Source organism: Mus caroli, unplaced genomic scaffold (genome assembly GCF_978045245.1).
Source record: "Mus caroli unplaced genomic scaffold, Mus_caroli_1 scaffold_16, whole genome shotgun sequence".
Taxonomy (NCBI): domain Eukaryota; kingdom Metazoa; phylum Chordata; class Mammalia; order Rodentia; family Muridae; genus Mus; species Mus caroli.
This window is the reverse complement of record NW_028227271.1, coordinates 20,134,056-20,151,363: the sequence shown is the minus strand read 5'-3', so window position 1 is coordinate 20,151,363 and position 17,308 is coordinate 20,134,056. Positions and strand designations below refer to the sequence as shown.

Sequence of the window (17,308 nt, the reverse complement as noted above, 5' to 3'; positions counted from 1 at the left end):
CAGTCAGGAGATGGGAAAACAGCAAGAGATGCCGGACGTGGGGCTGGAGAGGCAGCTCAGAGTTAACAACACTTGGTGCTCTTGCAGAGGACCCAAGTATGGTTTCCAACATAAACACAGTGGCTTACAACCATTCCTAACTCCAGATCCAATACCTTCTTCTGACCTCTTTGGGCACCAGCATGCACGTGCTGCACATACATACATGTAGGCAAAACCAAACCAAAACCAAAACCCCATAAAATAAATCTGAGAGAAGGGGACCATGGGAGATGAGGGTGTTATCTTGGCAGCCAAATGAGGAGGGAAGGGTCTCATCAGAAGGCTGGGTTACAGGAACCCAGTAACCATTACCTGCTGTAGCAAAGTAAGGGAATCACTGCAGACCATGACAGAGCAGCTTGGGAGTTGTGGGGCCAGGGTAACGAGGGGCCTGAGACAGGAAGGGAAGGGTCTGCAGTGAAGTGAAGATAAGGGTAAGATGCTCAGAGGGAGCGAGGTCAAGGCCAGGCTTGCTCTTGGCCTGAGAGAAACCACTGGGAGATGGTAGCACACACCTTTAATCCCAGCTCTCAGGAGGTGGAAGCAGGCGGATCTCTGAATTTGAGGCCAGACTAGTCTATAGAGTTAGTTTCATGACAGCCAGGACTACACAGAGAAACTCTACCTCCAAAAACAGAAAGGGGTGGAGAAAGAGAAAGAAGGAGGGGGAGGGAGGGAGGGAGGGAGGGAGAGAGAGAGAGAGAGAGAGAGAGAGAGAGAGAGAGAGAGAGAGAGAGAGAGAGAATGAATATGCAGTTATCAAGGCACCCAAAATGCTCATACACCCAGTGCTCCCACAGCCATACCCAGCAGAACCTGCACAGAGTAAGACGTCACATCCACACAAATCAATAATGACCTCCTTCCCTGAGCACCAAGGAGAGACAGGGAGGGGACACCACAGGCTAACACACAAGGTCACAAGCATCCCAAAAGCTGACGCAGAAGGCAAAGGGACTCAACTACCCCGGCATACTGCCCTCACACAGTCACCAAGGTGATGGTTTTGAGACAACAAATGAGAATGGCCAAGGTCCTACATCTGTTGCTAAGGCAGTAAAGCCAAGAAACGGGCTTTTCCATGACATCACTGGACACCAGCCTGTCTCAACAGAGGCCCAACAGGGGCCATGAGCTGGACTAGGGACGTAAGACCACATGCATCTCTGGGCATGGAAGGAATTGTGCAGATCCCTCCGTTGCCTCCACTTGGTGCTAGCACCACGGACAGCTCCAGAACCATGGACAGCGCCTCTCGGCAAGGACGACACAGTCCCAACCCCCAACTACTCACCCGGTGCATGTCTTCATACTTAAGGAAAAGCACGTTGGCATCCATTCGATGTTCCCAGAATTCCTGAACGTGCTCAAACCAGGAGCCATAGCCCACTGTGGAAACAGAGAAAGGGGCACAGCTGGGAAGGGAACTGTGTAGGTGTTCTTGCCCCTCCCACAGGATGCCCAGCTCCTGCCCAGCTGCTGGGAAGGAAACTATGGGGTCTCCCGGGAAGGAAGAAACCATTAAAGGCCCTCACCCCTCCTGCTCTTGTCAACGATCTTCACCCCTACCCAGCCTAAGTACTTCAGGATGCCCTGAAGACCTGACACAGCAGGAGGTGCTCTGAAGATAAGAGGACACAGTGAATATGCTAGTGTCAATGAGAAAAAACAATGCTCAGAGGAATCAGAACAAAAGAGGCAGGTGGAGTAGGCTGGGGGTGTGAAGCTCTGAGATAGTTCCAGAACAAGGCCCCGCCCCATGACTTCTGAATGACCCCAGACACTGTCAGAGAAACCGGCGATTAAAGAGAGGTGGGAACCCTGCACTGTCACACAGACAATATGTGCCACAGCATGGCCTCACCTCACCATGGCACCTCAGGTCTGGGCTAGGCATTTGGCAAGTATAAGAGGACTCGGTCCAGTCTGCAAGCTATGTCACAGCCTTCCTAGTGACAAGTTCCACTGTGCTGCCATCTTTTTGGCCAAACTGCGCAGGCCTGTGATGGACTTCGTGCCATGCTGCTGTGGGGGATGGCAAAGGGGGGGGGGCTCTATGAGATACTATAAAGAAGTGATACCTGAACCCTTCTGAGGAGTAAGAAGATACAGAGGCATGGATGGGGCTCCATCCTCAGGGCCACCTGCAAGCTCCCTGGTAGAGTTGTACTAGGGTACCATGGACCTGCACAGGTATAACCCAGTCAGACACAACCTAGCACACCCCACTCAGACACACCTGTTTGACCCCTGCAAACCCCTCTTGGCAAATCTATTCATTTTACAGAGCTGAGTCTCAGGAAAGAACAGTGGCAAGCCAGGTCACAAGGGGACAACTGCCGTGGAAGCCTGGACTCTGGTCTAGATCCATGAGATCTGGATCTGTGCAGCTCAGTCCCAGCAGATGAGGTCCTGAGGCAGGAGGAAGGCAAGCAGCCTAGAAAAGACAGGGGGAAGCTCTCCCCACGCCCAGAGAAGGCACAGGACTTCCAGACAGCCTGGACCCCATTGGTGACATGATGCTGCACAAGAAAGGCCAACCAGGACCATGAACCAAGCAAGGCATGCTGACTGCTACCAGGGAGACCAGAAACACCCCATTGCCTCTGTACTTGGGGCCACCGAGGAAGGAGATACACACATGCTAATGGGAGCTCAGTCTCCAGAGAAGGATCTCTGTCCCAACCCTCTGCTTCTCTCCATACCTCACTATGTTAGGACCATGAAGCCACTTACCCAAGGCCTGCAGGATGTTATAGCTCAACACAGACCCCACCTAAGGAAGAAGCCACCTCTGAAGTACTTCCCACGCAGCACAGGTCAGTGTCCGTCCACAGACCACTGCCAACACAGCATCTGTGAAACGACCCTGTCCACAGACTGTCCACCATGGGCTTCTGCCATAGGAAGACTGCCCAGAGAGTGCACATATTATACCACTGGCCCTGCCCAAAGGTTCCACAGGCATGCCACTTGACCTGGACATCCCTTATCCCCAGCTCTGGAGTCTCAGGCCATCAGCATTCTTATGCACATCTTCCTCACAGTGCCTGCTCCGTTCTCTCTCTGCTCTGTCCTATACTGGGGACATCAAACCCAGGGCCTGCCATGCTAGCCAAGCACGCCTGCATCCCCAGCCTTCTCACTACCTTTCATTTTGAGACCAAGTCTCATTAAGTTGACCAGGCTACCCTTGAATTCACTCTGTAGCTCAGGCTAGCCTTGAACCTACATATCTGCCTTAGTCCCTGAGCAGCTGGGGTTACGGCCCTGTGCCACCATCCTGGCCGGGAAATGTTTTAATGCTCCTTCCCTCAGCTGCCACTTTCTTTTGAGCTTTGGATAGGGAAGAAAGATCAGCATGTTGTGGTCACTGAGAGGCTAAGAGTGGAGCTGGGGAAGTGAGCACCCAAGTCAGATGTTTTGAGTAGGATACAGGCCAGAGTGCATAGCCTTGAACCTGTGGCTTTGAACTGTGAACAGGGAGATTTTAACACCTCTGGCTGAGAGTACAGAAACCGATTGTGGCAGACTCTTGCTGTCACGATGGTGCTATTCACACCTGGGAATCCCAAATGGGGTACCCCAATAGTGCACAGGGAAAGAAGCTGGGTGGGAGCCTGCAGCAGGCTCAGGGACTCTGGGGAACAGGTGCTGCAGTTTCCCACTGCACATGGGAATAGAGTACCAGCTCTGGGCAGAGGGCATGGCTGAAGCCATGTTTAACAGAATTGGGCCCCTGTGGGTTTTTCTTCCAATTGCAAGTAGCCCAGTGTGCCTGCCGCAGCCTACCCTACAGGGTGTCTACACCACAGCCTGGGTAGGAGGCCCCTGGAGGCTGCCCTGTGGCCTCCAGTACTTGAGGCTTCACTGTTACCCACTCTGTTCTCATTGTGACTCACAACCTCCCTTCAGGACCCCTGGGGAGCCACACTGAGCAGTTAACGTGTTTTCAGACTCAGGGAGTGGACAGTCTCAGTGTGGACCAAGGAACCCATGATATAACCCCTTCTTCATGACTGGGTGCACACCACACTGTTCTTTACCAACCACAAGACCCACAGGGGTGAAGACAGAGATGGGGACAGGGCTGCTTCCCCCTATGGTCCCTGACTTCCTAGAAGGCAAGTGGAGTGGGATAGGGTTGGGTGGAAAGGTCCTGTCCCTCTACCCCAGGCAGAAAGGAGCCAACAGGAAGTATACATCCGAAACACCCTGCTCTGCATCACTGCTAGCCCCTGAAGTCCAGCCCCTGTGATGACTCACACACAGTGGTGGCCTTCTCACTGCTCTCTCTTCACACTGCATTCACAGCATAGAGACACGGGCTTCCGAGCTCACAGTTGTCATTCTCACCTCACTAAGAACCCAGGCAGGAAGGCCAGATGTGTAACTGGAGAACCCGCAGGGCGGTGGGGAGCAGGACTCAGAAGTCCCAGGATCTGCACCACCTCGAAGACCCACAGCTCCCCAGCCTCAGCGCCTCCTCCATTTGACGATAACTGAAGCCCCATCTGCACGGTGGCAGGTAAGGTACCGTTACAGACAGGGCTTCCCAGGAAGCCCCAGCTCTGGCTGGTAGTTATAGGGGAGAGCACACACACCCTGTGGCACTTACGTTTGTCGTTCATGAACCTCCGACAGAACTCCTGGAAGGTGCCTCGGTAGCTCATGGTCCGCAGCGAGCGGTGGAACTGATAGTAAGATACCACCAAGTCCTTGGGGTTGCGAGCCATGTAGATGACCTGCGGGAGGCAGAGTGATGGGTCACCCCACTTCCTGCTGGCCAGGTGTCCCCTTGCTCATTCCAGGCACGGATGGGCTCTGGCCCACAGGCTGACTATCTGGGTGAGCATGTGACTGTTTTACTGCAATGCTTTATGTGGGCACGACTGCATCTGTAGGAGAAGGGTGCCTGGCAACTTTGTAACTGAGGATGGAGACAGGAACAGGGAGCACTGGTGCCTGGCAACTTTGTAACTGAGGACGGAGACAGGAACAGGGATCATAGTGGACTGCATCCTCCAATGCTCAACTGTGAGAGAATACCGGCTACCTCGTAAGCATGGAGAGGGTACTACAGACATCATCTAAGAGGGGTCCTGGGCCAGGGATAGCGAACAGCATCTGGAGCTATTTCAGAGGCCTAGGGTTCTTAACGAGGAAGTGGGGGGATGAGAGATATGACGTAGGTTACCTTGGAGTCCCCATTGTGGAGGTCAGAGGGCAGGAAGCGGTATGGGAGGTGGCTCTTGATGAGGCGGGGAGACGTCAGTTCCTGCGAGAAGATGTGTGGCTGTTATATCATGTACATGTGTGCACATGCATGTGTGTGAGCACACACACACACACACACACACACACACCTCTTCTCTCCTCCCAGGGCCTTTCTAACAGGTCTTTCCAGGGAATCATGGAAATCCCTCAGCCCTCTGTGCAGAGACCCGCATCCTGTCAGCTTCCCCTTGGACTATGAGTCTTGGGGGGCTATGTTCCTCTCTTCCTTCTGGATGCCCTTTAGATGTCTGCTGCCTCCTGGTGCACCGTTCCCAGCTCTGTAGCCATCACGACTTCCTGCCCTATGAGGTGGCAACTGTCAGTTCACTACTGTCCCTGAGGCGGGAGCAGCACCCACATGTGAGGACACTTCAGAGAAGAGGCACCCCACACTCCCAGTGTTTCCTGAGGAGGAGTCAATGTGACCAGCACAGACCTCAGACAGGAAGACAACCTCCAGATGACAGGTAAAGTCAGAAACAAGCTCACCAAGAGCAGGAGGCATCTGTCGCCGGGACACGAGGAGTGGGGCTCTCAGAGATACATCCCACAATGCTTACTTATCTAGCAGAAAGGCAGGTAGGTGAGGTGAGGGCTGCAAAGGGGGCTACAGAGGGAGCCAGGGATGGAACGGAAAAAAAGGTCCCGATACCTCTAAGGGACAGAATGCACAAACCCTCTTACTGCTGACACAGGATCTTATCACGCAGCCCAGGCTGGCTTCAAACTCATGTTACTCTCCTGCCTCAACAATTCCAGTGCTGGGGCAATAGGTAGAAGCTACCATACCTAACTAATTTCATTCTTTAAAAAAAAAAAAAGATATATTTACTTTATTTATATAAGTACACTGCAGCTGTCTTCAGACACACCAGAAGAGGGCGTCGGATCCCATTACAAATGGTTGTGAGCCACTGTGTGGTTGATGAGAATTGAACTCAGGGCCTCTGGTAGAGGAATCAGAGGTCAGACTCTTAACCACTGAGCCATCTCTCCAGCCCACTAATCTAATTCTTGATACCAAAGATTTTATTCAAACACGTCCTTCCCGGCTCCCTAGACAGATGAGGAGAGGAGCAGGACCCGCTGCTTCATTCCCGTGGTCCCCCAGGCCATAACCAAACACATGGATGTATTTCCTCTCCACCTCATAAACTTCCTGCCACTGACATCAGTCATCTGTACCTGACTGGTCCCAAGGTCACAGTCAAAAACTCAGACCTGTCCGTCTCTTCCTCCTGGTTAGCTGGAACTGCCTGGAGGCCCTCAGTTGTCCCATGAGCCCTCAGGAGCCTATCGAGAAGCCACTGTTACTGAACTATGAAGAAAGGGGGTCACGCAAGTACCTTGATGATGTCCAGCCCCGGCTGTGGGTACTCCAGCACCGGCAGCTGCTCGTCAATGTTCATCAGGCCGATTTCATCAGGGTCGGCACCCTGGCTCACCAAGTAGACCACCTCTTGCAGCAAGCTTGTACCTGGGTGGAGAAGCAAGGAAGGGTGCTCAGAGGAGCCACCGAGCCAGCCCCACAGTCAACGAAACTCCTGATGCCTGAGAAGTGGGCACAGAGCTCAGGGAGCAAGAGGAGCCTGAAGAGGAACCAAGAGCGAGAGGCCTAGGCAGGACGTGAGGCCTGAGCCCACCACAGCTGCCAGTGACCAGCTTGCAGCTTACCTCAGCGTTCACTTGGGGAAGGACAGCTGGGAAAACGAGCAGAATGTTCCTGCTACCCCACAGACTGTGGTGGGGACCAAGTTCAACTGAGGCTCCCAAGAGCTGAACTTTCCACCAGACTCAGAGGTGTAACCTCAGCTACCTTCATCTGCCCAGGGTCTACTAAGCCAAGCACACATGCCGCCCATGTTCCTCAAGGGAAACAAGCCAACAGGAACGTCCCAGATCATTCCTTCTGGCTTTGTCATTCATTTTTGCCTGAAAACACTGGTGGTCACGTGATGAGACACACGTGGCAAGGAAGGACAGACACGAAACACTCAAGGTGGGGAGGACCCAGGACCTAGGTGCAACTCAGGCTGTTCCTTTGCGAAAGGAGCTGGGGTGATGGAGACAAGTCCACACGAAGTGGTCACTCACTCGGAGACATAAAGAGAAGCAGGGTCTCAGGTCTCTCACTGCCCCTCCTGGGAGGCATGTGGAAGTTGTGATCACAAAGAGACACAGATCAATTCTGCCTGCAGCAGCCTGCGCTACACAGCCTGCTCCACAAGACAGCAGGAGATGGCCAAGGCCAAGGTCAGAGCTGAGTCCACACATGAGCTACGTGATACAGAGAGGGACCCACCAGGAGACATGGGCATAGTGGCACAAGGGGCTAAGGACCTGTGAATAAACCCCCATCTTCCCAAAGCAGCATGACATGACGGATGGGTCTCCTGCTGGACTTGGGGACCATCAGTCCCCTCAGATCGGATACCACTGACTCCAACCTCAGTCACTTCCACAAACTTTCCCCTTGTTCACCCTGGCTCAGGCTTAGCTTTCTTCCTCACGAACTCAGCCTCTCAGGTGGTTACAGCATCTCCACACCCACAGCCTGCCTTCTCAGAAGCCCTCGGACACTCAGAGCACACACTGCCATTCAGACCCTCACTGAACTCCCACCATGCTAAGCCTGGCCGCCCCCACTGCATTCTAATCCCCGTGCATGAGTCACATCCAGCAGGATGCCTGGGCGATGTGGGGGCACACAGTCTGAGCTAGGGCGTCAGGGCCAGGCAGGTCAGCCAAGCGACAGTCAGCAAGGAGACGAGAGAGGCAGGCAAACATGTCTGGAGTTCTCCAGCCCCTGTGCCCTCCACTTCCCAAGGCATGGGAGCAGGTACTTCCCAGAAAGCTTGGCTAATCTCCCAGGAACTCAAAGAAGAGAGGTGAACACATTCCTTCTCTTTGAGCTTTGGTTCCTATGGCTGGTCCTTCTCCTCTGGCCTTCCCAACCATGCAGACACACCCACCATAGGTGCCAGGCCTTGTGGATAATGCACACATCCCACCAGGCCAGTAGAGATGGAGTCTCATCCACAGCCCTTCTCCAACACCTCAGCAATCCACACCTTCAAAAGCTGTTCACACCGAATCACCTCACCTTCATCACACCTCAGCAAACCCTGACCCCCACCACAGGTGTGACCAGGTGTGACCAAATCTGAGCTTTCCTACCCATAGCGATACTGTCTCCATGGCTAAACTACTTCCTCAAAGGCCACACACCTCTCTCAGCGGCTGTCCAGTAAACATGCCCGACATGGTTTCAAGGTAGCATAGTCAGAGCTTAGGCCTGGAAGCCAAATCACACTGCCCATCTATTTCCAGGGGTCTTTGCACTTCATAAAAATGAGAACTCAAACCATGTCTAGACACACACACACACACACACACACTCACACACACACACACACACACACACACCTATAATTCAACACTGGGAGACAGGAGACTGGGGCAGGAGGATTGAGTTGGAGGGTACACTGAGTTACAGAGCAAGATCCTATCTTTTAAAAAAATTTTTTTTAGTTAAAATGCAAGAATTTAGCCGGGCATGGTGGCGCACACCTTTAATCCCAGCACTTGGGAGGCAGAGGCAGGCAGATTTCTGAGTTCGAGGCCAGCCTGGTGTACAAAGTGAGTTCCAGGACAGCCAGGGCTATACAGAGAAACCCTGTCTCAAAAAAACAAAAAACAAAAAACAGAAACAGCAAGACTTTACAAAGCCTTAACTCTCTCTCTCTCTCTCTGTGTGTGTATGTGTAAGAGAGAGAGACAGACAGACAGACAGAAATAGAGTCAGAGAGACTTTTCTCCCTTACTCCTTGCTGTTCCTCTGTAAAAGCCCTTTCTCCCTGCCTTCTCCCTCTACCTATCTACCAACTGTCACCCATCAAGCAAAGGCCTGCTGCTCTGTCTTTCATGCTATTCCTGCTGTGCCAACAGCCCAGAAGCCATACACCCGAGGCCAGATCTTAGCTATAGCCAGAAAGCCAAGATGCTTTGGTGGTCCATCCATCACCAAGGGCCTGCCATCTGAACACAGCTCACACTGAGCTGCGCATGGCAGACAGGAGGCAGCTCAGACACCAGGAAGCAAAGTCACCAGTGAGGAAACGGCCTTCAACACAAGGCTTTTCAGTCACACAGGGAGGATTCTAGGCCATAGCTGGAAGAGGAAGGTCTCTCTCTCTCTCTCTCTCTCTCTCTCTCTCTCTCTCTCTCTCTCTCTCTCTCTCTCTCTCACACACACACACACACACACACACACTTACAAACGAGGCTGAAAGGCCAGAAAGTGCCAAGGCCCTGGTGAGGCCAGCTTGCCTGCCACTTCTGGTGAGTACTGTCCACTCAGGTTCAGCTAGTTTCCAAGAAAGGCCCTGAAATGGGTCTCTCTTGGTCAATCTTCATGATCTATTTTTAACAGGCTCTATCCTGCCTTCAGCCCTCATGTCCCAAACAGACCTGAACTGTACTTCAAATCCACCTCTATCTTCAAGTCCAGCCTTGCCTCCACTGCAAATCCATGCTGGGAACAGCAACCACGGGAGCCAAAACAGCTCCCAGCCACCCAATGCACACAGGCAGCACTAAGAACCTCAGTAGGTTGTTTATTTAAATGCCATGAAGTTGGGAGGGGGAGGCACTGAAGGACCCAGAAAAGACTAGAGTGGGAAACAGAGGACAGATATGACCAAAACGTGTTTTATACACGTATGAAATTCTCTAAGAATAAGCAAAGCTCTTACATTTTTTGAAATAAAAAAATAAAAATAAATAAATAAATTAAATAAATAAAAAAAGCAAACCCTCCCTTCTGCAGAAGACACAGAAAGAGCCAGCAAGTGCTCAGTGGCTGATGAATACCAAGTATGCAGATTGTGGGCACGTCCTCCCGCTAGGACATCCATGCCTAAGGACCTTAAATCGCAGCCCACAACAGGCTAACAGGCTGGGCTAGCTCCTGATTAAGATCCTGTGTGGGTCCTCCAGACACCAACCCTGGGCTCCGGAGCAGGGTGTAGAGGTGCCTCTCTCTCAATGGGTCACCAAGTGCAGAGTGGCAGCTAAGGCCACATCAGAGCTGGAAAGAGCAGGGCCAGGGGCTACAGCCAAACCCACACAAGAACTTGGGAACAAGGGCAACAGGGAAGTCCGAACAGGCCTTCATGCTGCTGTAGTGGCCACCATCATGCCGGGACACCTCGAAATATACAAAAGACATGGCCTCCTGGAGGAGGGAGCCCCTGAGCTACCAGCCTGCTGTACCCCAGCACGCACAACCTACAGGGGAGACAGCTGTCAGCTGGGAAAGCAGCCAGACTCTCCATTGGCTCTGTGCACTGGTGGACCAATGCCATGCACAGATCACTTCGCTGACAGAGCCAAAGCTTGAGTGACAAAGTACCAATGTCCTGGTGGTGGCTGACAGGACGCTTTGACCTGAGTCCTAAGTCGAGATATATGGATGATCCTGGAATTCAGGAGTGGACCTGCCCAGGAATCCGGGGACCTGCAGCCTGTCAACACACTCAAGGAGACCAGCAAAATCGTCCCAGAATTCTGGAGAGAAGATGCTAATGGGAGCAGGGCCCAGCATCCCCAGGTTTCTGGGGATGGGACCTTTAATTTTCACTGATAGCGTTCACCAAAGCCACACTGCTATCGAGTTTAACCAGTCTAAGTACAGTAGAATGTAGGGAAGAAAATCCCATCTCCTCCCCTAGACCCTACTTCCAGAGGCCAAGGCTCAGCTGGCTCAACCTCCAAGTAATGTGTTATCATTCACATCCTGTGTCTCTCAAATGATCTACTGATCTTCACACAGGACCTCAACACATGCCCTCCTCCCAGAAAACCATAGCACAATGTGGATCTAAACATGTGCTTAAGGCAAGAGAGGAGTACTGTATTTCTTAGGGACATACATACACATGCATACCTGCATACATACAGACAGACAAACAGACATATGTACACCTACCTATTCCATGTACAGTACATCATTGTCTTAGAGTTTCTACTGTGCACAAACCTCATGACCAAGAAGCAAGTTGGGGAGGAAAGGGTTTATTCAGCTTACACTTCCACATTGCTGTTCATCACCAAAGGAAGTCAGGACAGGAACTCAAGCAGGTCAGGAAGCAGGAGCTGATGCAGAGGCCATGGAGGGATGTTTCTTACTGGCTTGCTTCCCCTGGTTTGCTCAGCTTGCTTCCGTATAGAACCAAAGACTACCAGCCCAGGGTTGGTACCACCCACAAGGGGCCCTCCCCACTTGATCACTAATTGAGAAAATGCCTTACAGCTGGATCTCATGGAGGCACTTCCTCAAGGGAAGCTCCTTTCTCTGTGATAACTCCAACTTGAGTCAAGTTGACAAACACAAACCCAGCGAGTAGAACTGATCCCTTGTCAACTTGACACACAAACACATCACTTTTAAGCCTCAGCCCTTACTTTCTTACTCATCCCCAAGATCTAAACAACTTTAAAAGTCCCACGGTCTTTAAAATTCTTATCTATTAAAGTTTCAATCCCTTTTAAATACCCAATCTCTTTTAAAATTCAAAATCTTTTTACAATTCAAAGTCTATTTAACTGTGGGCTCCTCTAAAATAGTTTATTACTTCAAGAGGGAAAAATATCAGGGCACAGTCACAATCAAAAGCAAAATCAAACTCTATCCAAAGTCTGGGATTCACACATGATTTTCTGGGTTCCTCTAAGGGCTTGGGTCACTTCTCCAGCCCTGCCCTTTGTAGCATACTGCAGGAAGCGGGTGCGGCTGCATGGGCCAAGATGGTTACTGCCTTACCCGAGCATGCGAGCATGCGCAGTGAGGCTGCATGCTTGGGCTGCCTGAGTCAGGCGGCATGAGTATAGGATAGTTGTTGTTACCCTTGCTGAAGAAGGAGAGTTGTAAGAGAGAAAGCTGCAAGAAGGATGGAGGAAGAAGAAGCTGCTGGGGAAGAGAGCTGTAGGGGAAAAGCCTGAAGTAAAGAAGCTGTTGCGTGAACCCGCCTTGCTGTCCGTGTCTTTCTTGTCCGCTGGAGTGGAGGTGACCTGCGACAGCATACAGCTTATCTTCTAGGCTCCATCTGCCTGTACCTTACTGCTGCTGTTCCTGGTGGTCATCTCATGGTACTCTCATCTCCAGAACACTGCTGTCTTGCTGCAACTAGGCTTCACCAATAGCCTCTCATAGGCTGTCTTCATGGTGCCAAGCCTCAACTCATTGCATGACCCCTTCAGTCCTGGGCCATCAATTGCAACTGAGGCTGCACCTTCACCAATGGCCTTCCATGGCTTCTCACAGTGCCAAGCCTCAGCTGCTCTTCATGGCCCCTTCATGCCTTCAAAACCAGTACTACCCGAGAGACTCTTACACGTTACCAAGTCCAGCCTCAGCACAAGGTACAACCTTGGCTATCTCTGGAATACAACCTCTTTGTGCTCTCAGAAAACCCTTCCCCGAAGAGTTCATCTCAGTAATGCTGGTCTCTTCTTATCACCACTAATTCCTTAGTTCCAGCTAACCAGCATAAATAGTCCCAGTAATACAAAGATTTTGCTTTAGTAGTTCTGGTATCTTCTTAATCACAGGCTGATTCTTCAGCTCCAGCTAACCAAAACCACAGAATCTTCACAATCAAAATAGCAACATCCCTGATAAGAGTCTTTAATCTTCCCTCTGAATTTCACAAGCCAGGCCTCCATCTTCTGCACTGTTCTCAACAACTTTATCTTCCAAGCTCCTACACAACATCCCACATAGCTCTTAACACCAAGTGGATCTTCTAGCCCAAAGTTCCAAAATCCTTCCACAGTCTTCCTCAAAACATGGTCAGGTTGTCACAGGAATACCACACTATGATGGTACCAATTTGTCTTAGTCAGGGTTTCTATTCCTGCACAAACATCATGACCAAGAAGCAAGTTGGGGAGGAAAGGGTTTATTTGGCTTATACTTCCATACTGCCATTCATCACCAAAGGAAGTCAGGACTGGAACTCAAGCAGGTCAGAAAGCAGGAGCTGATGCAGAGGCCATGGAGGGATGTTACTTACTGGCTTGCTTCCCCTGGCTTGCTCAGCTTGCTTTCCTATAGAACCCAGGATTACCAGCCCAGAGATGGCACCACCCACAAGGGACCCTCCCCTCTTGATCACTAATTGAGAAAATGCCTTACAGCTGGATCTCCTGGAGTCACTTCCTCAGGAGAGGCTCCTTTCTCTGTAATAACTCCAGCCTGTGTCAAGCTGACACACAAAACCAGCCAGTACGATCATGAAGTAATTGTGTATCCTTTCTCATGCAATGCCTTGGTTTTCCTGTGTCTGGTTTTCTATAATCATAAATTCAGGTCTAACAAACACTCCCTGTGTGGTGAGAGACCTGGGCATCCTCAGTTTAGTCTACAATAGACACCCTTGTCCACAGGGATGCATTCCAAGCCCCAGCAGGCTTCCAAAGCTGTGAGCACTGAGCTCTACAGATTATTTTTTTTCTAATACATACACAATTATGATAAAGTTCAATTACAGGAAGAGATTAAGAGTAACTTATCCTATCAGTGTGGTTGTGAATCCCTTTAATTCCAGTACTCCGGAGGCAGAGGCAGGTGGATGTCTGGGTTCAAGGCCAGCCTGGTCTACAGAATGAATTCCAGGGTAGCCAGGGCTTCACAGAGAAACCCTGACGAAAGAAAGAAAGAAAGAAAGAAAGAAAGAAAGAAAGAAAGAAAGAAAGAAAGAAAGAAGAAAGAAACCATAACTACATGCTGTAATAAAAGTTATATAAACTGTCCCTCTCTCTCAAGATGCTTTGTGTATGTGTATGTACATGTTCCAGGGGTGTGTGTGTGTGCACATGTGTGTGTGCTTTAAGCACATATGTGTGTGTGGAGAATCTTGTCTCAGAAGGATGGAAAGGACAGAGAAAGGGAGGAAAGGAGAGGGGAAGAGAGTCTCAATTCTTCCTTGCTCTGTAGAAATGCTCTCAGACATGTTTGGCTATGAATAACTGAAATTAAACCGGGAAATCACTGTATCTCTTAAGGACATGTCCCTGCCACTCAGATCAGCAGTCCCACCTGGTGACCTGACCCTGAAGCACCCTACCCAGCTGTCTCCCTGGAACCTCCCTCTATCTCAGATGCATGCTGCTCCTCACCCGTGCTCCCTCCTCACTCCTCTTGCCTTACTCAGACCGCAAATATCTCCACCATGAATGCAGGACCAGCAGCGAGGCTGGGGCCAGAAGCCCAGGCCAGAATCTTAAGAGTCTGAAGGTGCAGCTGGTGTGCTGGTGTCGCAGGCCGCTTCCCAGAACACGACCTTGGCACCTCCAGCATCGAGCATTGGAGCTGTTCTGCTCTACAGCTGCATGTCCATAGAGCCACTCGCTCTGAGCCCGATGCTAACAGCCCAGTTCTGAAAGCCACGGTCTTGTCAACCATCTCTGCCCCACTCACTCTGTGCTCTCTTCTGGAACTCGGATGTCAACCTTCCAAGTCACTTATCTTCCTGCTAACTGGCATCCTTTTATAAAACTTCTCTTCTACTTCACGGCCATTTCCTCCGCCAGATCCTGCGGCCCAACACTTTCCATCCCAGCTCTTGGACTTGCCCTCTCCAGACTTTCTGGAACCCAAACTACTCCCGACAGTCCCTCCTCCGTACCGCTCTCGCTGAGAAGGTACTGCCCTCACTGTCTGAGGACAGACACCATCAGGACGTGGGAGAGGACACTTAAGACACCACTCGGTGTCTTTTTCCTGCATGTAACTGTTATGCTGCAGCAGCGATTCTCAACCTTCCCAAATTCTGTGACACAGTTCCTCCCAACCATAAAATTATCTTGTTGCGACTTCATAACTGTAATTTTGCTACCGTTGTTAAGTTGTAATATAAATATCTGATACATAGGATAGATAATGTGAACCCTGTGAAGGGGTCACGACCCACAAGTTGAGAACCACTATCCTCCAGGAAGCCTTGCTACCTGGCTAGGAGCCTCCCATGTGGGGGTGGGAGGCAGAAGCAGCTGGAGAGGTGAGGGGGGAGTCCAGGTGTGTGTGCACATATGGGATGGGGGAGGGGAGAGACAGGCAGACAGACAGACACACACACAGAGTGGGAGGGAGGGACACAGATAGGCAGTCTGATAGAACACAAGTCACCCATCTATTTCCCTAGAGAGGACCCATCACTTCTCTTCCCCTTGGATCTGTACTACCCCACAGATCAGTTCTATGATGTCCATGTTCCCAAACATGACGACCTCCAACCTCTGGTGCAGAGCTTGTACAGGGGTCCAGGTATCCTGTTAAGGACAGGTGGGGCTGGGAACCTCACCTCTCAGGGTACACCTTCCGCTGATTCAACTGCTAACAAAACCTGCGCCGGGTCCAAGAGGAAGTAGCAGCTCCAGTTCCCAGTGTTAACTTGCTCCTTCTATTCAGGCAGCACCACCTTGCCACACTACAGAAACCCCAGGAACCTGGAACCCGGTCCAAGGTCATCCTGGTTTGCTTCAGTTGTTAACTCGATACAGCCCACAGGCATCTGAGGGAGTCTCAATCCAGGGACCAGCCAGCTCACACTGGCCTGTGGGTGTGTCTGTGAAGAATGGTTCTGATGCGGGGGATGGGGAGGGAGGGAAAGGGGGTGTCCTGCCCCGCCCACTGTGGGCAGCACCATCCCTAAGCAGGTGGTCCTGGGCTGTGCAACAAAACTAGCTACAAAGTGTGAGCCAAGGTGAACCAGCATGCAGTGTTCCTCCACAGTTCCTGCCTGCAGGCTGTCTCAGATTCCTATCCCTACTTCTCTCAATGATAGACTGGGACCAGAAATCGTAAGCTGAATAAACCCTTTCCCCCCTCCAAGTTGCTTTGCTCAAAGGGGAATTTTATCAAGACAAGAGAAAGCTCACCAGGATACCCAGCCTGATCCTCCAGTGACTCTGGGAGCTAAGGAAAGACACCACTCCACTGGGCCTCATTTTCCCCACAGTGCCAACCTCCAGGGCCTGCAGCTCTCTTGAGTGGACATTCACTCAGGTGGAAGATATCACTGCTGCCCACTGGTGCAGACAGCACCTTGCAGCCTATTAGCTGAGTACAGGACCCCGTGTGATGACGCATGCACCCCTAAAAGAGCATGTACTAGAAAACACTGGGCAGATGCTCCTAAAGGAAGAGCTAAGGACAAGTGGGGACACCAAGGGACCTCATGAGGGCACAGAGGACACCCGGGTGCAACTCAGCTACTCAGCCGTAACAATTCTACTGTCACTCTGGTAGAACCATCTGACCTGCTGTGGCCAACGCAGTCTTCTGGCTATTCTCTATATGTCTACTACTGTGACGGCCTTCCCAGGCTGGGCTGTTCATCCCAAAACCAGGAGATGGAAGTAGGTGGGGACAGGCTTGGCTATATCCGGCTGGAGCAAGCCTGAACAACTTGCAGACACATGAACTGGCTCCAAGTCCAGTTTAGACAGACTGGAAGCTATCCTCTAACTAGGATCAAACCTAGCTCCTCACCACCTGCCTTCTTCCAGTAGACAATGCCTTTCAGCCACTAGGGGCCCCTGATGCCGAGGTGGATGGCTCGATGCATGGAGGTGCCTGGCCTTAGCCCTGAGCCAGCCCTTCCCTTAAGGAGGCTTGTGTTAAAATAACAGCAACAAAAACATACACACACACCAACCCCTGAGCACTGGGACAGGGCTGGGGAATTGCCAGTGATTGCCACCTCTCTCCCAGAGGCAAAGAACCTGAGATATGTCCACCCTGTCTCTCCAAGGGCCCTGCAGTCCGGGCAGAAGGCCACAGAGGCTGTCTTTCTCTGGTCTGGTTCCTCTCCTCTCCCAACTGAGACCACTCCCCTGCCTGATCAATGCTGGGCCCAATCCTGCTGTCAGGCCCAGACTCTCAGCCCTAGAGGTCAGTGGATCCAGGAAATGCCAGGAGAGCTAG

At 51.4% G+C, this 17,308-nt stretch overlaps 1 protein-coding gene across 2 annotated transcripts in view; it reads right to left on the bottom strand.

Annotated features, from left to right (window-relative positions):
- Window positions 1-17,308, bottom strand: part of Sult4a1 (sulfotransferase family 4A member 1) — a 28,996-nt gene that overhangs the window by 9,242 nt on the left and 2,446 nt on the right. For both annotated transcript variants that reach the window (XM_085831537.1, XM_021183749.3), the window contains exons 2-5: window positions 6,666-6,796; window positions 5,240-5,320; window positions 4,661-4,787; window positions 1,337-1,431 (exon numbers count right to left, since the gene is read on the bottom strand). In XM_085831537.1, coding sequence (XP_085687663.1) covers window positions 1,337-1,431; window positions 4,661-4,787; window positions 5,240-5,320; window positions 6,666-6,796 — 434 coding nt within the window. The remainder of the gene's footprint in view (window positions 1-1,336; window positions 1,432-4,660; window positions 4,788-5,239; window positions 5,321-6,665; window positions 6,797-17,308) is intronic.